At 39.5% G+C, this 19,778-nt stretch overlaps 1 protein-coding gene across 3 annotated transcripts in view; it reads left to right on the top strand.

Annotated features, from left to right (window-relative positions):
* WDR44 (WD repeat domain 44) overlaps positions 1–19,067 on the top strand; it is a 57,703-nt gene extending 38,636 nt beyond the window's left edge. For all 3 annotated transcript variants that reach the window (XM_038416048.2, XM_038416047.2, XM_038416046.2), the window contains exons 10-20: positions 285–436; positions 4,180–4,318; positions 4,452–4,516; positions 6,463–6,576; positions 9,981–10,103; positions 10,861–11,052; positions 11,307–11,408; positions 13,695–13,810; positions 16,267–16,394; positions 17,273–17,404; positions 17,956–19,067. In XM_038416048.2, the coding sequence (XP_038271976.1) occupies positions 285–436; positions 4,180–4,318; positions 4,452–4,516; positions 6,463–6,576; positions 9,981–10,103; positions 10,861–11,052; positions 11,307–11,408; positions 13,695–13,810; positions 16,267–16,394; positions 17,273–17,404; positions 17,956–18,050 (1,358 nt within the window). In that variant the 3' untranslated portion in view covers positions 18,051–19,067. The remainder of the gene's footprint in view (positions 1–284; positions 437–4,179; positions 4,319–4,451; positions 4,517–6,462; positions 6,577–9,980; positions 10,104–10,860; positions 11,053–11,306; positions 11,409–13,694; positions 13,811–16,266; positions 16,395–17,272; positions 17,405–17,955) is intronic.
* Positions 19,068–19,778: the final 711 nt, after the last annotated feature.

The raw sequence follows: 19,778 nt of genomic DNA, 5'->3' as shown, positions 1-19,778 counted from the left end.
GAACATAACTACAATGTTAAGCGAGGAGTTACTGTACTCTGATCAAGGGGTTCTTCAGCAGTGTAAGCAGATTAGTGTTCTTCCTTTCAGATTAGATTTATACATACTAATACAGTAATAACCTTGTCCAGTTTGTAAGATCTTCAGAACTCAGTGCTAAAAGAATCACAATTAATTCAAAAGTAAAGTAATCTTCTGTTCCAAGAAAAATGATTGAGAAATGCACACTGCTGGGATCATTGGTATCTAATGTACATAGTTGTGTTGTGTTTTGTTCTGCTTAGTGTTCCATACTGACCAGGATGATCCCTCTTCAAGTGATGATGAAGGAATGCCATATACAAGACCAGTTAAATTCAAAGCAGCACATGGCTTCAAGGGACCTTTTGACTTTGAACAAATAAAAGTAGTTCAGGATCTCAGTGGTGAACACATGGTAAGTTTATCTTCTTGGTGTCATGTTTCACTTTGATGTAAATGAAGAGAATACTTCTGCTTGCTGAGTGTGGTCAGTGTGAAATCCAAGTGTATCTTCAGATTATGAAATAACAGAGTAGGGAGACAGAGCCATTAAGACTTATTTCTTCTGTTTTATCTATGGGTGAGATTCTGCAAATGAATTTGTCTGGACTCATTCCTAACCTCCCAAGGAGCTATTTACAGGATGTAGCCCTGTATATGCAGCAGTTAATGCAGTGCCATTGCTCCAGTTAGAAGAGTATTGTGCTGCTTTCTCATACTCTTGATCTGAATGTTCTTGTGGGAACTGGAAGGCAAGAATCTCCCTCCCTTTCCAGCTTTCCTGGAGAGCCTTCATGCCTCAGGTCAATGTTCTATTCGAGTGCCACTGAATTAAGTCTTCAACCTAGCATTGCAATGCACTGGTATTAGCGCGGTTCTTCAAGTGTGTGTATTATAGCATAATGATTGCCCAACTCTTCCCTTTTAAAGTCCTTGTTTTCAGTAGCTTATAACTTGGCCAAACTTTAACTGGGCTGAAATGCCTGGTGTCTGTATCAGGCTGACTTATTTTCTTAAAAAAAAAAAAAAAAAAAAAATTCAGGCAAAATGGTTAGGCAGTTTCCTAGAAAGTTGCTAGGGAAACATGTTTTACCCATGTTAAAATTTTGATTTTTTTTTTAATTTTGAGACGCTCTTGCACCTTATGTTTAGGAACAGGGACTTTAAATTCAGCGGGGATAGGGAGGTGGCCTTTCTGTCAGGGATGTGCCTTTTGCCATCCTGTGAAAATCCACCCAATTTGGCCAAGTTACAAGCTTTTGAAAACTCGCAGTTTGCACATGTTCAGTAGAGATTTGCTAGCGCTTCTCAGCTAAGTTCCCCAAATATGTCATCGGCATACTCCAGCCAAAGGTTGAACAGAAATTTCCCTGTAAATGCAGCTGTGGGCTGTTGCCCAGGTCCAACTGTGGTCTGCACTAGAACTGAGCAGGGAACTTGTCTTGCTATGCTTTCAATGACCTCTCACTGTAAACAGACATCCAGGTAGTGTGGAGGAAGAAGCTGTCTGATTCAAATGCAGAGAAGAGAAAATCTTGACTGTGGCAGAAAAGAATAGATTGGGAACAGGTGCAGAGAAGGGCTAGTAGGATGATCTGAGGAATGGAGAACCTACCTTACGAGAGGAGACTAGAGGAGCTTGGTTTGTTTAGCCTAACAAAATGAAGACTCTGGGGAGATAGGATTGCTTTCTGTAAATACATCGGAGGGATAAACACCAGGCAGGGAGAGGAGTTGTGTAAATTATGGGCCAGTGTTGGCACAAGGACAAATGAATATAAACTGGCCATCAATAAGTTTAGGTTTGAAATTAAACAAATGTTTCTGACCATCAGAGGAATGAAGTTCTGGAACAGCCTTCCAAGGGGAGTAGTGGGGACAAATAACCTAACTTGTTTTAAGACTGAGCTTGATAATTTTGTGGAGGGGATGGTATGATGAGGTTGCCTACAGTGTCATATGGCTGCTATTAGCAAATATCTCCAACAACTGGAAATGGAACACTAGATGGGGAGGGCTCTGAGTTACTATAGAGAATTCTTTTTTGGGTGTCTCCCCTACATGCTCAGGGTCAAACCGATCACCATATTTGGGGTCAGGAAGAAATTTTCCTTTAAATCAGATTGGCAGAGACCTTGGGCATTTTTCGCCTTCCTCTGAAGCATGGGGAATAGATCACTTGCTAGTTTGAACTAGAGTAAATGGTGGATTCTCTATAACTTGAAGTATTTAAATCAAGATTTGAGGACTTCAGTAACTGAGCCAGAGGTTATGGTCCCACTATAGGAGTAGATAGGTGAGGTTCTGTAGCCTGAGATGAGCAGGAGGCCTTAAAGACTGAGACTGGAGGCTGGCAGGCAGGAAGGTGGGGGAGGCTGGGACTGGCAGCAGGGGGAAGCAGGACCCTAGAAGTCAGTGGATGAGGGGAGCCTGTAACTGGCTGTGTAAAGAGACTGGAGAGAAGGCACTGGGGGAATGTGAGCAGAACTGGGTATGGCTGAGATGGGGAACAGGGAGTCTGGAGGGGTGAGAGTGGATTTACTGGGTAAGGCGCTTGGGACGGGGACAAGAAGCCTCAATAGTGGAGACTGGGACTCGCTAGATGAGGAGAATGGGATTGGGATGAGGAGCCTGGGGTGGGGAGGAGGTGATACAGAGGAGATCGATCTTGAGTGGGGAATGGGCAGAAGAAGAGTGCCCACTACAACAGCCCCCTCTCCAGAGTTTGGCATGGAACCCATGATTCCCAAATCTCACCAGGCATCTGTTGTTAGCAAATGGCTGTGAAACCTACTGACAAGGTGTGTGTCTGAGTCCCCTTCAGCGCTCATTCACCCAAAGGATGAGAACCTACTTTGTCCTCAGTTACTCCATTAGCTCAAGTGGCAGAAGTCTGTGCAGTGAATCTAAAGGTTCCAGACCGGCTGACAAGCCATGTGGTTGTCAATAAGGTGCCACATGATGGAATTGTTTTCTATGTTTACTTTTTTAAAAACCTAGGAAAATTACATGCAAACTATGTTACAAGAACATTAAGATTGGAAAGTCAAAAGTTAGAAAATGTCAGAATTAAGGTAGTCTCCCCAACCTTAATTCAGCCCCCCTGTGCGCATGCATTATGGTACGGTCGCTAATTATGTGATTACATACTGTTTTTCCCGCAGGATCCCTGCTCATGTAGTGCACAGGTTGGAACTGCTCTGGAGACTAATCAGGATTGTGTAGTGAAGGAGGCTGTTGTCTCTAAGACCTTTGCTTCATTTGTTACAGAGGTGTAGTGCACATGGCAGGGGACTGTAGAAAGAGAAAGGAGGGTCTCATAAGGCAGTTGAATGGTGCCCTGGAGAACTGGATTCTATCCCTGCCTCTGCCACAGAGTTCCTGTGTGGTGCAAGTCAAGTCACTTAAACTAGACTCTTCATGGAGGGTCACTAATTGTGTAATTTTCATTTTCTGGCTGACTTGAGGCCTGGGGGTCTGATTCCTAGAAGTGCTGAGCACTCAGCTGCCACTGAAGTCAATAGGAGCTGTGCTTTGAACATATCAAGTGCTGTATAACACTATATATTCTGAAAAATCAAGTGGTAGTTATCTCAGATTGGGCACCCAGAATTAGTGGATACTTTTGACCTTAATCTCTCTGTGCCTCTGTAAAATGTGTATAATAATAACCACTCATTTCCCAAGGGTATAACATAATTTCACTAATGTTTGTGAAGCACTCTGATAGAGTGGTGATGCCATAGACAAGCTGATGAGAAGTTGTTAATTCTGTGATCCTCGCGGAGTTTGAATAGCAAGCAGTAAATAAGGCATGGGGCCACACTGAATAATGAGGAGAAATAAAAATTGAATAGCTGCACTTCAAGTGAACACTGTCCATCCTGTGCACTGAATGAAGCAGGGGTCCTGTGTAAAAAGTAGTATGTGATGATGTAATTACAGACTGTATCATAGGGTATGAGCTCAGGGGGAAACAAATTAAGATTGCACAGGCAACCTTAATTCTGGTGTTTCCTAACTTTTTGGTGCTTAACTTCACAATCTTAATAAAATGTTCTTTTAACATGATGGTCTGTATATATGCCTATTGATATGCTAGTTCTGGTATGGAAAAAGGTACTTACATTATTTTATTGTGAACTCTTATTTTGACAGGGTGCTGTTTGGACAATGAAATTTTCTCACTGCGGCCGATTACTTGCATCAGCTGGACAGGATAATGTAGTGAGAATATGGGTTTTAAAGAATGCTTTTGACTATTTCAATAACATGCGACTGAAATACAATACAGAAGGTACCTCTCCATTTCTCACTGGTATTTTAAGGGCATTAGAAATTCTAGAACTATCTAGAGTTTTTCTTATATTTAAAAAAAAAAGTTCTACTTAAATAGTTTCTAACTTTCTGGGTTTTAATCTGTGTTCTAGGTCGTGTGTCTCCCTCCCCATCTCAAGAGAGCCTGAATTCTTCAAAGTCTGATACTGATGCAGGGGTATGTGTACCAGATAGTGTGTGAGTTTTGTAAGCAAAGTGTTTTTTAATGCTATAGCTTTGCACTGCTTTAATCCAAAAAGCGTGCCCCAGCTCCAGAGGAGTTCAAACTCTGAAGTCTCAATTCTTCAATCTAATTCTACATTGTCTTCTGAGTGAATTTCCCCTCAATAAGAATGCAGGCTTGGATCCTATGTGATATGACTCAGGCATTTATTCACTCAGTCAAAAATTAAGATCTGATTGAAGATGTTTAGTCAATGTGTGCATGTGATACAGGCAAAAAATAAAAGAGCAAAACTAGATAACTTGTTACAGTCTGCACATCTTCATTTTGATGTGTTATTAATTAAAGCTAATCCCTCAGTGGATCTTTGAGCTGAATGCTGGAAGTAATTAAATACAGATAACATTGGATTTCTCACCTGGAAATTTCTTTCACAACTTTATTTAAAAAGTAGTCTGACGCTGTATCCTTAATTCTCACTTAAGACTAAGATTTAGTCATTGGCATTTTTAGTAATAGTCATGGACAGGTCATGGGCAATAAACAAAAACTCTCGGCCCGTGACCTGTCCATGAATTGTACTATAAATACCTCTGACTAAATCTTAGGTGCTTTGGGGAGCGTCCCAGGGCCCACCGCTGCTCTGCAGGGTGGGGGGCAGCCTGATCAGCTGGCTCTGTGGTGCTGCCACCGCTGCTGCTCTACAGGAGTGGGGGGGCGAGCAGCTGGCCCTGGGGCCACTCCAGCAGCAGCCAGTGCGGCTGGCTCCGGGGGCCAGCCCAGCTCCTTGGGTGGCCCTGGGGTCAACCTCACTGTATACTGCAGAAGTCACAAAGTCATGGAATCTGTGACCGACTTGAACCCTTCATTCTCGGGAGTGGGGGGGCGTGTGTGTGTTTGTGTAAGTGAGAGAGAGGAGGGAACAAAAAACAAAGGAAGTTTTAAGAATGGTGTATGTTTATAATAGGTATGTGTGCATACACATTGTTTCATTTATTTATACAGTTACATAAACTGAATACTGCTTAGCCAATAAATCAGAACTGACCTTTCTTAAATATGTAGTATGTATTTAGACAATGTTATTTTAATCTATTCAAATCAGTTAAGTACAATAATAAGCATTAAAGTCCTGTGACTGACATTTGAGTTTTTACTAGTTACTAAGTATAATGCAGGAGCATTAGTTCATGCTCAGTTTCGCAGTTTGTCTGTAACTGCACTGAGTGTTTTAAAATCTTTTGTGAAAAATGTATTCTAGTTTAAAAAAAAGGAATGTCGTCTTTTGGTAAATCCATACCAGCATCATAGACCACATCAGTGCACCTGTGGGTGCTTGTTCTGAGACCTAGGTTTTAATCAAAGGTCCTATGCAGAAGCCAACTATTTTCCTTTCATTTTGCGTTTGTTTATTGCTGAAAAGCTCATGTATCACTGCAGTCTCTAAATACCCCTTCCCAGTAATCACTAGGAACCTTCATGTTTTTTATTTAGAATTTTTTTCCTTAATTGGGCAGTGAAAAAGTACAGTCAATGAAATGTTAATAAAACAAAATGTCTAAAACCCCAGGTTATGCATCCTAAAATAGTGTTTGATTAATGGAATTGCTTATCTGCCTTCTCCCCCTGTTGTAATGAAAAGCGCTGCAGTGTTTGACACTTTAGAATAACCGAAAATTCGAGATGTATGGCAGAACTTTGTGCGTTTAGCATAGTGTAGTTGTAAACTCAGTACATTGCTTATAGCACCATGTAATTTATTTTGAATGTTCAAATAACTGACATGAATCACTTATTTCTCGAATACTTGGTACTTAGGTTTTATATCTGTGCTCAGATATCTGCGGCACATCTGCATATCAGAAACAGTAACAGTATGTTCTGTTACTGTGGGTTTTTTCTGTTGCATTGATTGATTTTGATATATTTATATCTGGTAGGTTTGCAGTGGAGCTGATGAAGACCCCGATGATAAAAATGCACCATTTCGGCAGCGGCCATTTTGCAAATACAAAGGTCATACAGCAGATCTCCTTGATCTCTCATGGTCTAAAGTAAGACAGCTTTTGTGCAGACTGTACAGAACTTTCCCTTTTCCCCCCATGTTTTGCTGTGTTCCTTTTCTTGCACTTGCCTTTGGCACTTTATATCTAACCAGTGAAACAACTGATTCTTAGTCTATGGATATAGGCACAGCGCATCTGTGAATTTGCTGATAAATGTCTTAAACACTTTGTAGCTGGTTTCCTCTTGTCTCTCAGAGTATCCAGCATAAGAACATTATCTCTCATTCTAGCTCCGCTGCAGTTTTTAGGGGACCAGATTCTGAGCTGGTGTAAATTGGCATAGTGTCATTGGATTCAGTGAAACTGTGCTGGTTTACTCTAGATGAGGATCTGATCGCAGAATATTCAGTACCTTCAGATTGGCCATCTCTGAGAGTTCTAGCTGTGTTTGTGTTTATATCTAAAATGTGATCTTAGCTGCTGTTCTGTGAAGAGCTTAGTTTATTGCACCCTTTTAATTATTATATTATGGCTCAGTCTGTATTGGCAGGAAGCTGAATCCATTTACGTAATCATATGAAAGATGGAATGTGTCCCGCCACTGCTGGCTGCAGTTTGATTATCTGAAAATGTTGCTCTTCCTCAGTCTCCCCTATTTTTAAAAGAAGAAGAAAGCTGGTCATTTCAAACCTTTTTGACTGATCACTGAAGAACTTAGGCTACACAGAGAGGAGGCAGGAATAATTGTTACTATTTTTCAGAGGTTGACTGGCACTGGTTGAATGAGTGTGGTTGAATAACAGCTAATAAAAAAAAATTAAGTTGTAAATTCTTGCAGCTAATTGTGCAACCCTACTGACTTGTGTTGATGAGATCTTGCTCACCATGGGGCTACTCATGTGTATAAGGGCTCAACAGCATAAGTAAAGGTGTTCCAATGCAGTTGTTAAAAAATTTTCCCAGTTTCCATATTTATTATTGGATTGTCTGGAAGCAACTTAGATTATAAAGATTCAGAAATCAAGATTTTAAATTTACCATTATCAAATCAAACACCTTAATTTCTGGAGGCCATTACATTCCTTACTCAGTTAAGGGTCTATATTAAAATCAAAGTAGTATACATTCAGTATCTGATACAGAACACACCTCAGGGATCTTCCCAAGATGCACAAACAAAGGAACCCAGGAAGACCCATCATATCTGGCTACAGTACTCCTACTGAAAGAATATCATGACTCATAGAAACTACCCTCAAACCACTCACCACCCAAATGGCTAGCTTCCTCCAAGACAAAACTGACTTTCTCCAGAAACTCCACAAATTAACAACCTCCCTCAAAATTTATTTACAAGATAATAGACAACCCTCAGATATCCACCCAAAACACATCGCCAAATTCATCCATTTCATCCTCACCCATAACAATTTTATATTCAACAACAAACATTTTATTCAAACCATGGGAAGAGTCATGGTTACTAGGATAACTTCTCAGTATATCAACCTCTTCATGGCCCACCTTGAAGAATTTCTGGACAAATGTACCTGAGATGCATCAGAAATTTTCATCCTCTGGACTTGAGCTCTCTCATAAATTTCCACCACAAGTTCAGCCACCAGCCATCCATTAAACTTTCTAGAACACACCCACACTAGCATCAGCTTCGTGGATGCCAAAAACCGCTTCAGCAGTGGAACCCTACAGACAGCCATATACAGGAAACTCATGGATTACCACACCTACCTTTACAGATCCAGTAACCCCTCCAAACAAACCAAGGCATCTGTTATTTACCACCTGGCATTCAGAAACTACAGAATAGTCTTCCAGGAGAAAGTCTGGAATATACACCTTAACACATTTAAAACTGCCTTCACCAAACAAGGACGCTCTACCAGAGAAGTGTAGAGCATCATGGAACAGGCCACCCAAATGCCCCGAGAGAACCTACTTCAGTACAGAAATAAACCTCCCTCCAACCACACACCCCTGGTTGTCCCCACCATCCCACGCTGGAACCCAAACAATGATACCCTCCACTTGATAGGTACCCCATCTGGAAAGAAATCTTTCCTGAATCTCCTCTTCTGTGATATGTAATCAATACTGAAATAACTCTGAATTTGAGATGGGAGGGAAGAGGAATTTCCGCTGATCTATTCTGTGGCTTCTAGTTCCTGCATTGTTGCTATTTTTGTCATCAGTACAATCCACTGTTCTTGTGCAAATTGTATAGTCCTTGAAGCCACTGCTGTTTGTCTGCGGTTAAAATGAGAAAATCACCCAACCTTCGGCTTTGTATCACATTTTTAAAATCAAATTAACTTTTCTTGAGTTCTCTATAGTGAAATAACAGAGTAACCTCTCAGGAATGCAGACATCTGGCCAAAGGAGACCAGGCAGTAGTCTCTTTGCTATCACCCTGGAGTTTCTCTCTTGTACCCATGCTTCCCCCCCCCCATACTTTTTAAGAACTAATTGTTATAACCGTTTCATTGCCACTTTCACTGATATTTTTTCCTATTTTAAAAAATAAATTCTACCTATATTTCTTTTGTGCCTTACCTAAATCAGTGCACAATCAGTAAGTATTTTGGGTGAAAATGACATTTTTATGAAAAGATCAAATATTAAGCATGATAGGAGGAAATGATTAAGTGGTCTGTGAGAGCTTATAAACAACTTCACTTGGTATCATTTTAGTCTTGAAGTGTGAAATTTACAAAGGATGAAATGTTATATGCATGCTCTTAGTAATCTTGTTTGTTAAATACCTTAAAAACCTACAGGCTGCACCTTTCAAATGCTGTGAAACTTATTCTGTTTAAGAACTGAAAATATTATAAAGAAAGATGATTATTTTTCTTCCATTTCTGTGAAAAGGAAAAGTTTATTCCTGAAGAGTTAATTTGCTCTTGTTGATTATTCCTCTCCTGCAACAGCAACTTGGCAGTTCATTTCTGTGGAGGTTATTTTGATGCCCTAAATGAGAATGGTTCTTGACTTTAAGGTGGGAAATAATCAGGAATAGATAAACTCTCTCAAATTTTCATCCACATTTTTCTAGTAATAAACAAAGGGGGCGGGGGGGACAGAGTATGATTTTCAGAGTTCTTCAAGAAATGTTGTAAGCTACTTAAGAAAATAATTGTAGTTGGTAGGTTCCTTTGCACCCCATTTAGTAAGCTAGTTGCTACTTCTATTGTCTTTCCAGCCCTCCTCCACCCCCCCAAAAAAAGATATTGTATTAAAATTACAGTGTTTGACCATTAGCATTTGGGGCTGGGGGGGAGCTTTTAATTAATACTGAGTTTCTACTGGAGTGCTGCTACCTGGAAATCCATGCTATAATCTGAGCAGGAAATATTATATACCAAACTGTAGTTGTGCTGTGTACAAGTATATTTGATAAACCTTTGAATTATTTCATGCAATTTCTGCTACAGAACTACTTCTTGCTTTCTTCTTCAATGGATAAAACAGTCAGATTATGGCACATATCCAGAAGAGAGTGTCTCTGCTGTTTCCAGCATATAGACTTCGTCACTGCAATAGCTTTCCATCCAAGAGTAAGTAGCTGTATACTCTTTCAAATGAATAGAGGGGAATATTTTTGAAAGGGGATTTAGGCACCTCCCATTAACTATCAAACCTAAAAATTGCGTCTTTGTAAAAGTTGGGCACATGAGTGCTCTTTGTGCCGATTGAAAGTATTCCCTGTGCCCTTAAAATTCTGTCCTGAACACTAGTTATTGCTAAACCCTACTCCCAGTTGACTGGCTGACATGATATAACACATGAATTGTTCTTGTCTGCACTGACCACTAATATATGGCTCGTATTGCATTAGCTAATTTGATTGTAAAATAAATCATGTTTCAAAATGATAAAATTTCCTAATGTTGACAACGGAGTGGGAACACATTGCAGCTCTCTCTGGAAATCCATCCCAACCACTTATGAGCTTCATCATGGACTCTGGAAACAGCTGTGTCCAACCAGCCAGAAAAACATCAGTTCTTAGCAGTGTATATCCAAGAGTAAAGAACTCTAAGTAACACATTGCACCTCTCAGAGGGAACAGTTAGACCATCTTTGGATAGAGAACATTGATGATGATGCTAAATTAAAAAAAAAAACAATCTACAGATGTGCATTGTACATCGAATGATATTTCAAATAGTGTCTGGGTCTTAATTCTACTAATTGATCTGTCAGTGAATTCCTGTTTGGGATGAATGGTGGGGCTGGGGCTGGGGTTTCCAGTATGTATTTCAGTGCATACACATCCTTTTACTCCACAGCTTATGGTATCTGCCCTTTTAGGATGACAGGTACTTTTTAAGTGGCTCATTGGATGGGAAACTCCGACTTTGGAACATTCCTGACAAAAAAGTGGCATTATGGAATGAAGTGGATGGGCAGACAAAATTGATCACAGCAGCAAACTTCTGTCAGAATGGCAAATATGCAGTGATTGGCACATATGATGGCCGATGTATTTTCTATGATACAGAGGTAAAAACTTCTGTTTTGTATACTGAGTTAATAATTACAGCCACAGCTTCCATTTATTGATAGGGCAGTTTCACTTCTAACTTACATTATATTAGGTAAACAACTTAGGTTAAGCCTTTTTTTAACATTCATTTACAGAAATATAAGCTTTCTAAACAGTTACTATTTTTCAAGTTCTAACAGACTTCTTTATGCTGCCTGCAGTTTTATCTAATACTTTCCAATAATTAAGAATCTCAGTGTAATTTCTCTAGCACTTGAAGTACCATACACAGATACATGTGCGTTCTACCAGAGGACGGAACAGGGTTGGAAGAAAAATTACTGGCATTGAACCTTTGCCTGGAGAAAATAAGGTACTGTAATATAGTCCAAACAATCTTTCACATGCATGTTCAGCAAGGTGTTAGTCTCAGATACTCTGTATTCTTCCCAGGGCCTATGCTAATAGTTATTTTTCAGAGGTCCTGGATGCACACTGCCCCCACTGTCTTTTGAATAACAGTTTCTGGTCACTACTGCAATATAAACATTTGCTGAGATGTAGTTCAGTTGATAATACGGTATCACAATCACAGTGGAGAGACAAATGCCATAATATTAATATTGGGAATATTGTAGCAATCTTAAATACTGAAATTGGCTGATGATGGTTACCCCAGGAAGTGCTTATATCTTACCTTTAGTATGTCTAACTTGTTTTCTATTAATTTAGGTTTATTTTTGGAAAATTTGCTGAATTTACGTGTGATTTCTTTTCTCTGGCTTATTTATCACCTGCTGCTCTGTTGCTTTCATGGTTGTACTGTAGATGTATACCAATGCTGTAAACAGCAGCAGCCTATCTCAAGGGAGTGCAGAAACCTCAGAAGTCTTTGAATTTGGATTGGGCAATGTTCTGCTCTGGTTAATGAATTGGGGCGGGGCGGGGGGGGGTTGGTGATGAGCTACGCATGAGCCGTAAAATAATGAGAGCTTATCTACATGCACGTTCATTTATTTACAGGTTAGTCCCAGTTGTTCAGATATCCCAGAGATAACCTTTGAATAATCTGAATATAAAAAATGTGTTTCTATAGTAAGATTTGATGTGAAGGACATATCTGAATTTAAAAAACAGGGTTCAGTTAATTGGAGTTTCTGTACTTCGCATGAAAGGGACGAGAAAAAATAAATATGAATACTACTAAATGGCCAATAAATCTGACTTCAGGCTCCTGCCTTACTGAAGGGGAGATTATTTTCTGAAATCTGGGGTCAATGCAAGTCGCTAAATATACTGCTCTTATGCAAAATAATAAAATAAGTGTTTTTAAAAAATTTCCTTAAATTCTCTAGGCCTATTTATCAATAATTTGGTGTCATTCTCTCCCATGTTTTCTTGAGACAGTCAAAGCCTGAATGATTTGTTCAAGAAATCTTGTTGATAGAAGTTAGGTTTTCCAATCAGGTAGCGGAAACCATACCATGTGACTTGAGTGAACAGCATACCTCAGATATTAAATGGTGCAGTAGAATATTCTACTGAGTTACCTATTGATGCCAATATGCAAGAAACCAGATTAAACAGATACATCTCGCTCTGTGTCCTGAAGGCTCCCAGATCTGGGCATGTTACTTGGATGCTTTATAAGCATAACAGACAGGGAATAGATGAGTACCCAGTCCCCACCTAAAGTACACCTGGCTTGTTGTGAGAGTTCATTTCATTCAAGGACTCCTTTTTAACTGCCACATGGCATAGTGTGAGGAAACTCATAGACCAGATGCACCTGCTCAGTTGCTAATGCGGTGGTTAACACAGAGCGCTGAATCACCTCCCCTCCCCAGGCTCTCCCACTGCCTCCTTTCTCAATCACTGTGGACAGTGGCACCATTCTGTCGGGCCCATAACCTGGCTGCCCTCTTTGACTCAGTTCTTTCTGGGTCCTCACATCAAGGTTGTGTCTAAATCTTGTAGATTCTTCCTGCATAATATCTCTAAGATACATCCTTTCCTATCCCTCTGCAGAGCTAAAGCGCTTGCTCAACCTCTCATCTCAATAACTGCAGCAGCCTTCTCTCTGGCCTTGACACATGCAATCTTGCCGTATTCATATCCATTCAGAATGCTGTTTAAAGACCCTTTTCTAAGCCCATTGCTTTGGCCATATCACTCCTATCTTTAAATAGCTTCCCTGCCTCCCCTTTCCCTCGCTGATGAAACATAAGTTACTTGTCTTCACTTTCAAGGCTCTTCATGGCTTGTCTTTCTGTTCTGTGTTTGTACCTCGCCTAGCGCAATGGGGTCCATGACTGGGACTCCCAGGTGATAAAGTAATACAAATAATGTATTTGGCTCAGTCTATAACCAACATGGGTGGGGATGTCCTGTATGTGCCGTTTGACGTAAGACAAAAAATATGGAAATATCTTTGTACCAGTTCTTCTGGGATGGATGTAGGTGACAACTAGGAAAGTGTCAATCTGTTTAAGTACCTGGAAATTCTGCTGCTGTGGTTTGAATCAGCTATGATGATCTTTTGTGTATGCTGCATTGTTTGTATTAAAGGTTTGTGCTTAGTATAATTTACCTTTTTTCTGTTTGTTTTCAATTGAAAAGCTATGTCTAAACCTTTGCAACATTTTTGTTTCACTTGTAGATATTAGTGACATCCAATGACTCCAGAATCAGACTGTATGACCTAAGAGATTTGTCCTTGTCCATGAAATACAAAGGTTATGTCAACAGCAGCAGCCAAATCAAAGCCAGCTTCAGGTAAGAAGTGGAAAAATGTAGAATGTGTTATAGCAATACACTTTGTGAATCTCCTAGAAATCTGTTAAGGGTAATGTACGAAATCGTCTTGTTGGAGGATATCTGTATGTAACCTAATATGAAACAGAGCAGCTTGAATGTTGGGTTGCTAGAAATCTCAAGTGAGTTGTAGGAGAGGGGAGAACCAAATCCACTCTGCAAGCAGGAGTGGCGGAGCTGCTCAGGGATAGAGAACTCATGTACATAAGCTAATCTCCTTCCCTGACCTGCACCATTACTCCCAGTTCTTGAGTCATGTCCCATAATTGCTTCCACAGCTGGCATGCCACAGGCTCCAGAAGTCTCACACAGAAACTAGGAAAGCTCTAAGGCTGGAATAAGCACTGTACTTCGTTGCAGTGGTAAGGCAAAAGAGAGGCTCTCTGAGGCGTTCCTTCGTTTAATGAAGAAAATCTCTTGGTGGCTGTTGATGTCTTGGTTCTTCCTTCCCCATCTGTTGTAGGGAAGCAAAAGTCTCTTGATCACTGCTATTGGTGCGCCCATCAGCAAGTTGCTTGCATTTCTCAGGTGGGGGAAATTCTCCTTTTCTTCCCCCATCTCATATTGCATTGGTGAGGGGAGGAGTATTTGGCCCAATAAGTATAATATACTCTCCCTGACTAAGTTCCTTTGAGCTTCTGACTCCGCTCAGGCATGGAGGTCCCAGTTTCCTGCTTAAAAAAAAACTGGGGCGCTTGAAGGAAGAAGAAAGGGGGCCTTTACATGTATCATACATGGTAGTCAGGCCAGGCAAATTGCAGAGCCCAGCCCAGCCCAAGCCTCTGACTGCCAAATGCTGGGACTAGATGACAAGGGATGGATCACTTGATGGGTGACCTGTTCATTCCTCTTAAAGCACCTGGCATTGGCCACTGTCAGTAAACAGGATACTGGGGTAGATGGACCATTGGTCTGACCCAGTCTGGCCACTCTTATGCCCTTATCCCTGAGAAGGGGGGTAGGCTTGAATAGCTGCTTAGCCCAAAATCTGCACTGGGATTCTTATCTTATGTCAAAGGTGCACATCTGTACAAAAATAATAGGTATCCCCTTGTGGTGGTGGCAGCAGGGGGATGAATGAAGTTCCCAAAGCTAAGATGTTCATGCTAACAAGTCTGTACATTGTGTGAAGTTTAAATACACTTACATTTAAAAACCAAAACTATGCAACAAGAATAGAGGGGTAGCACATTTAAGTACTCTGGTTAGGAATTGCTTGTACTCCCTTGACTGAGCCCGTTTTGTATATCCTAGAATCATAGAAGATTAGGCTTGGAAGAGATCTCAGGAGGTATCTAGTCCAACCCCCACTCAAAGCAGGACCAACCCCAACTAAATCATCCCAGCCGGGGCTTTGTCAAGCCAGGCCTTAAAAAAGACTGCATTATGACAGTCTGTCATCATATGATCACATACTATTTCTCAAATATCTGTAATTTTTGCAACCTTTCATACACAAAATTTGTGCTTCTAGGTACTGGTCTGTTTGACAAATCATGAATATCTATATTGTATGATAGGCTGCACTGTCACTGTGTATCTTAAAAGGTGCTTATTTCAGGTTGCAGCCAGAAGCAGAAGAGAAACAGGACTGTGTTTTTGTATGAGTGATTTTCCTCCCACTGAATGTAGTGAACTAGGATTGTGTAATCCCCTCCAGTTGCAGTAGCAGCGGGAGAGTAATTTATTTGCAGCTGCCATTGTCAGCTGTTGGAGAGCATTTTGCGCAGAGGAGGGAGGCTAGATATCTGTCACTGTGCCTCTAAAGTGAGTGGACTGCTGATTTTAGGGCAGGGCTACACTTAAAAAGCTGCAATGGCATAGCTGTAGTGAAGCTACTACTATGCCAGTGGAAGAGCTTCTCCCATTGGCGTACTTAATCCACCTGCCCGAGGGACAGTAGTTACATCAAGAGGAGAAGCTCTCTTGTCAACATAGCGCTGTCTACACCTGGGTTAGATGGGTATAACCATGTCGCTCAGGGGGGTGGATTTTTCACACCCCCAAGCGATGTAGTTCTATCGATTTTAAGTTTGTAGGGTAGACCTGGCTTTAGACTGGGTTTTTTGTTTTAAGTGGCCATGGTGCTGCCAGTGAAGCAAAGGAGCTACTTTGATTGCAACTTGTTTTTCCAGAATTGCTTACATTAGTTCCTTACTGTTCTAGTATCCAAATCCTTTTCTGGATTCAGGTCTAATCACCTGTTACAATCCAGCTGCTGATAGGATGTATTTCTTATGATTTGACTGGTAACTAGCTTTATAGATGGTATTGGAATAATTTCTGACTTCTGTTCTGGACTAGACGAACAGAATGGTGTATGCTCTTCTGCGATTCATATCCTTTTCAGGAAAGCAATGCAGTGCGCTGAGTGGAAGAGCCAAAGATATTAAGGAAATAAGTCTTTCTCTTTTCAGCCATGATTTTACTTACATTGTAAGTGGCTCAGAAGATAAATATGTTTATATCTGGAGCACCTACCACGATTTAAGCAAGTTTACTTCAGTAAGGAGAGATCGTAATGACTTCTGGGAAGGTATTAAAGGTAAGTTACTTGATCTTTTATATATTTTGTTTTTTATCTAAACTTGTACAGTTTTAGGGATTGAATGTGTTTAATGTCTTTTCGCTTTTACTTTTGCCCGCAACAATTAAAAACTGTAAGGAAAGTCGCACAGCTTTCATTAACCTAATATAACAAGCATTAAGTTTATAGAAGCAAGATGTAATATTTAACTTTTGAGCATTGTTCATAATGAAACTTTTCACTTGCAGAGCTGAAGAGACCCTTCAGAATATTTGATTAAGTTTAATTGAATAAGTGGCGTGATAAGAGATGTATTTAAATTTTTCAAATAATCCATAAGGGTCAATCCAACTTCAGTCAGGGTCTGGACTTAGTTTTCTAGATGCACTATAATAATTCATGCAGGTCAGCAGAGCTATTAGCTCAGTTGTAGAACTGTAGGGTGATCAACTTTGGAGAATGTGTTGCTTGGTGTCTAATTTATTTAAAATCCCAGGGGTTTCTATTGAATGGAAATAGCAAGAGCAGCAAAATACCTATCTTCTCCCTCTCCCCCCAGATATCTTGGTCGGGAGGGGAGTTAAAGTAAGAGGAGTTTCTTGTATATATTTTATTCTGTCTGGGCAATCATTCATATTGTGCATTTTAATTAATGGGATGGGTGCCTACAGAGACATTTTATTTCCTCAGATTTTTAATATGTCAACAATATTCCCTGCCTAGCCCCAGAATTCCCTGAAAATGTAGGTGATGACTTAGTTCAGCTTACATTAAGCTACTTTGGCACTTTGAAATTCTTGGGGTTTTTTTTACTATATTTACACAGCTGTATTTTAGAAAATTGATGTTTCTTGAAATGAATAAATCTTAAAATGTATTTTCCCCTCTTTCTTTAGCACACAATGCTGTTGTCACATCAGCAATTTTTGCCCCAAACCCCAGCTTGATGATATCATTGGAAACCTCTGAAAAACAAGAAACTGAAAGCAAGGGAGATGATCCTGAAGCATCAGACACTATACCTTCTGGTAGGTTGCTGATGTCCACCTGTATTTGGTACCAGCCAAAAAAGATCAGAAGCAAGATTTGATCCACAGTTTATAAATGACTTGTCAGAATGTTCTTGAGGAAAATTGTAGTTCATCCATTGGTATGGACATTTTTTTAATGAGGTGCTTTAATAGATATAAAAATACCAACTATTACTCTGTAGAAGTTGTTTAGCAATGTGCAAATGAGAGGAATCACAAGTTCCTCATAAGGAACATATCACTGACATCCAGTCCCCATTAGGAAGATGCATTTTTTTTCCATTCAGACTGAGGACAATGGGGCCCCATTGTGGTAGGTGGCTGTACAAACCCATAATAAAGAGACTGTTCCTTACCCAAAGATAGCTTATGATCTTGGCAAATAACAAGAGGCAACTGCTGACTATAACAAATGGGGAATATGGAGAGGACAAAGTATGTTGTGCCTGGCCTGCAGTTGAAAACTGCATCTTTCATTACAATTGGTAGCTTTGTTTTAATAAGCAGTTTTCTTTTAAAATCAACTAAATTCTTTCTTTTCCCTTAAGGTGCTTTGAAGACAGATCACACAGAAGTGCTTTTATCGGCTGACTTTACTGGAGCTATCAAAGTCTTCATTAACAAAAAGAAAAATGCATCTTAATTATTTGTAGCTGATAGCATTAAAATATGGTACCCTGGAAGTAAAATTCCACAGATGACATGGACAGAAGCAAAATATCTACTGTAATAGCATCATGGGCTGATTTAGTTTAAAATCTTTATTTTAAAGCTACTCAGTTATCAGACCTCTTGGGAAGCAGTCTCAACCTATTAACACCTGGGCTTGTAGAGTAGAAAGGAATGTGTAATAGTAACCTTGCCAAACAAATCGGCTTAACGTTTTCTAAATACCATTGTTTTGCTACATAATTGTGAACATGCACATATTTCTGCATGAAAATATATTAATATATTCACACATGTGTGTGCCTTTTTGGTTACATGCACTAAATTGAACATATATCAAGAGTTAATTTATTTAGTGGTGCTTATGGCCACTTGATGGGGGAGGGGAAAATAAATTAAAAAAAATGCTAAATGGTCTAGCTTGAAAAGAAAATGCAATCTCTTTGCACAAAGTTCCATTTCTAAGAAAGGTGATCTATTTTGAATTTGTGGTAGTTATGGTTCAGAATATCTAAGTTTTATGCAAGTTTTTGATGGGTCAGCAACCATGTGTTAAACGTTTTTTATAAATTTCTCAACTTTCAGGACGTGAAAATTTTTGTTGTCTTTTAATTGTGGATTTAGATTCCTTTATATATATTTTGCACACTGGAGCACAATATTTCTATGTAAAGAATTCTCTCATTCCTTATTCACGAGCATCATGCTATGCTCACCTAAAATTAAGCTGCATTAGAAACAATTCTTAATTTTACAACAATGTAAAATAAACTGTTTACATATTTTTTTTAAGCATTGTAGTTTAAAAAAGTTTTAAGTTGTCTTTTTGTTTGTTTAGAGCTATTGAATTTGAAAGTCTTTGTAAATATTCATATAATATACCAATGAAATAACGTTCTGGGCAACATAACCCATGAAATGTTATTGATGGTTAAAATCGTTTCAGAGAACAAAGATGTATCATTAAAATTGGTCACAAATACTTGGAAAATATCATTCATTTTCAGATATTTTGTATGTTTGCCTCTTTGCCTTAATACAGTTTCTACCTGTTTTTTTCTCAGATCAAAATCTTTTTGTTTACAGTTGTTCACTTGTCCACTCCACTCTCCCTGATTTTTTTTTTCCTCATCTGATTTTAAATGGTAATTTCAATTTTCTTCTTGAAAGAATCAGTAGGGAACTGGAAATGGGTATTAGGTGGAGACTGTTAAGAGTTATTGTGTGATCCTATACACACTTCCCTTATGAGAAATTCATGAAGTCTTGACATTTATAGTAGCATGGGGAAAGAAATGGGAAAGCCATAAAGAAAAGGAAATTGCATACTTTAATTGCTCCAATTTCTTATTTCTACTTTGCTACTACTGCTGCTGTGAGTATGATCACAGTTTGACTGAAGTTAATATTGGAGGCAGTATTTTAAGCAAGAAAGCTGATAGTCCTTTTCAGCTATCATAAAGAAATCACTGCTTCTGAGATCCCTGTTTACTAAATGCTAATATGGGAGACATGCTGTGGCATCAGGTTTCCCTTCAAGATGCTGTCACTTGGGATAAGCATGACTTACTATTTTGAAAATAAGTACTTGGGTAATGTAGACCAGCCAAAAGCCATCTTAAGTTAGGATGTTCTTAGTGGGTATTATTTGTTCTGGTCTTTTCCACTACAGTTTCTTAATAATTTGGGGAGAAACCTGAAG

Source organism: Dermochelys coriacea, chromosome 9 (genome assembly GCF_009764565.3).
Source record: "Dermochelys coriacea isolate rDerCor1 chromosome 9, rDerCor1.pri.v4, whole genome shotgun sequence".
Taxonomy (NCBI): Eukaryota; Metazoa; Chordata; order Testudines; family Dermochelyidae; genus Dermochelys; species Dermochelys coriacea.
This window is presented reverse-complemented; position numbering and strand designations above follow the sequence as displayed.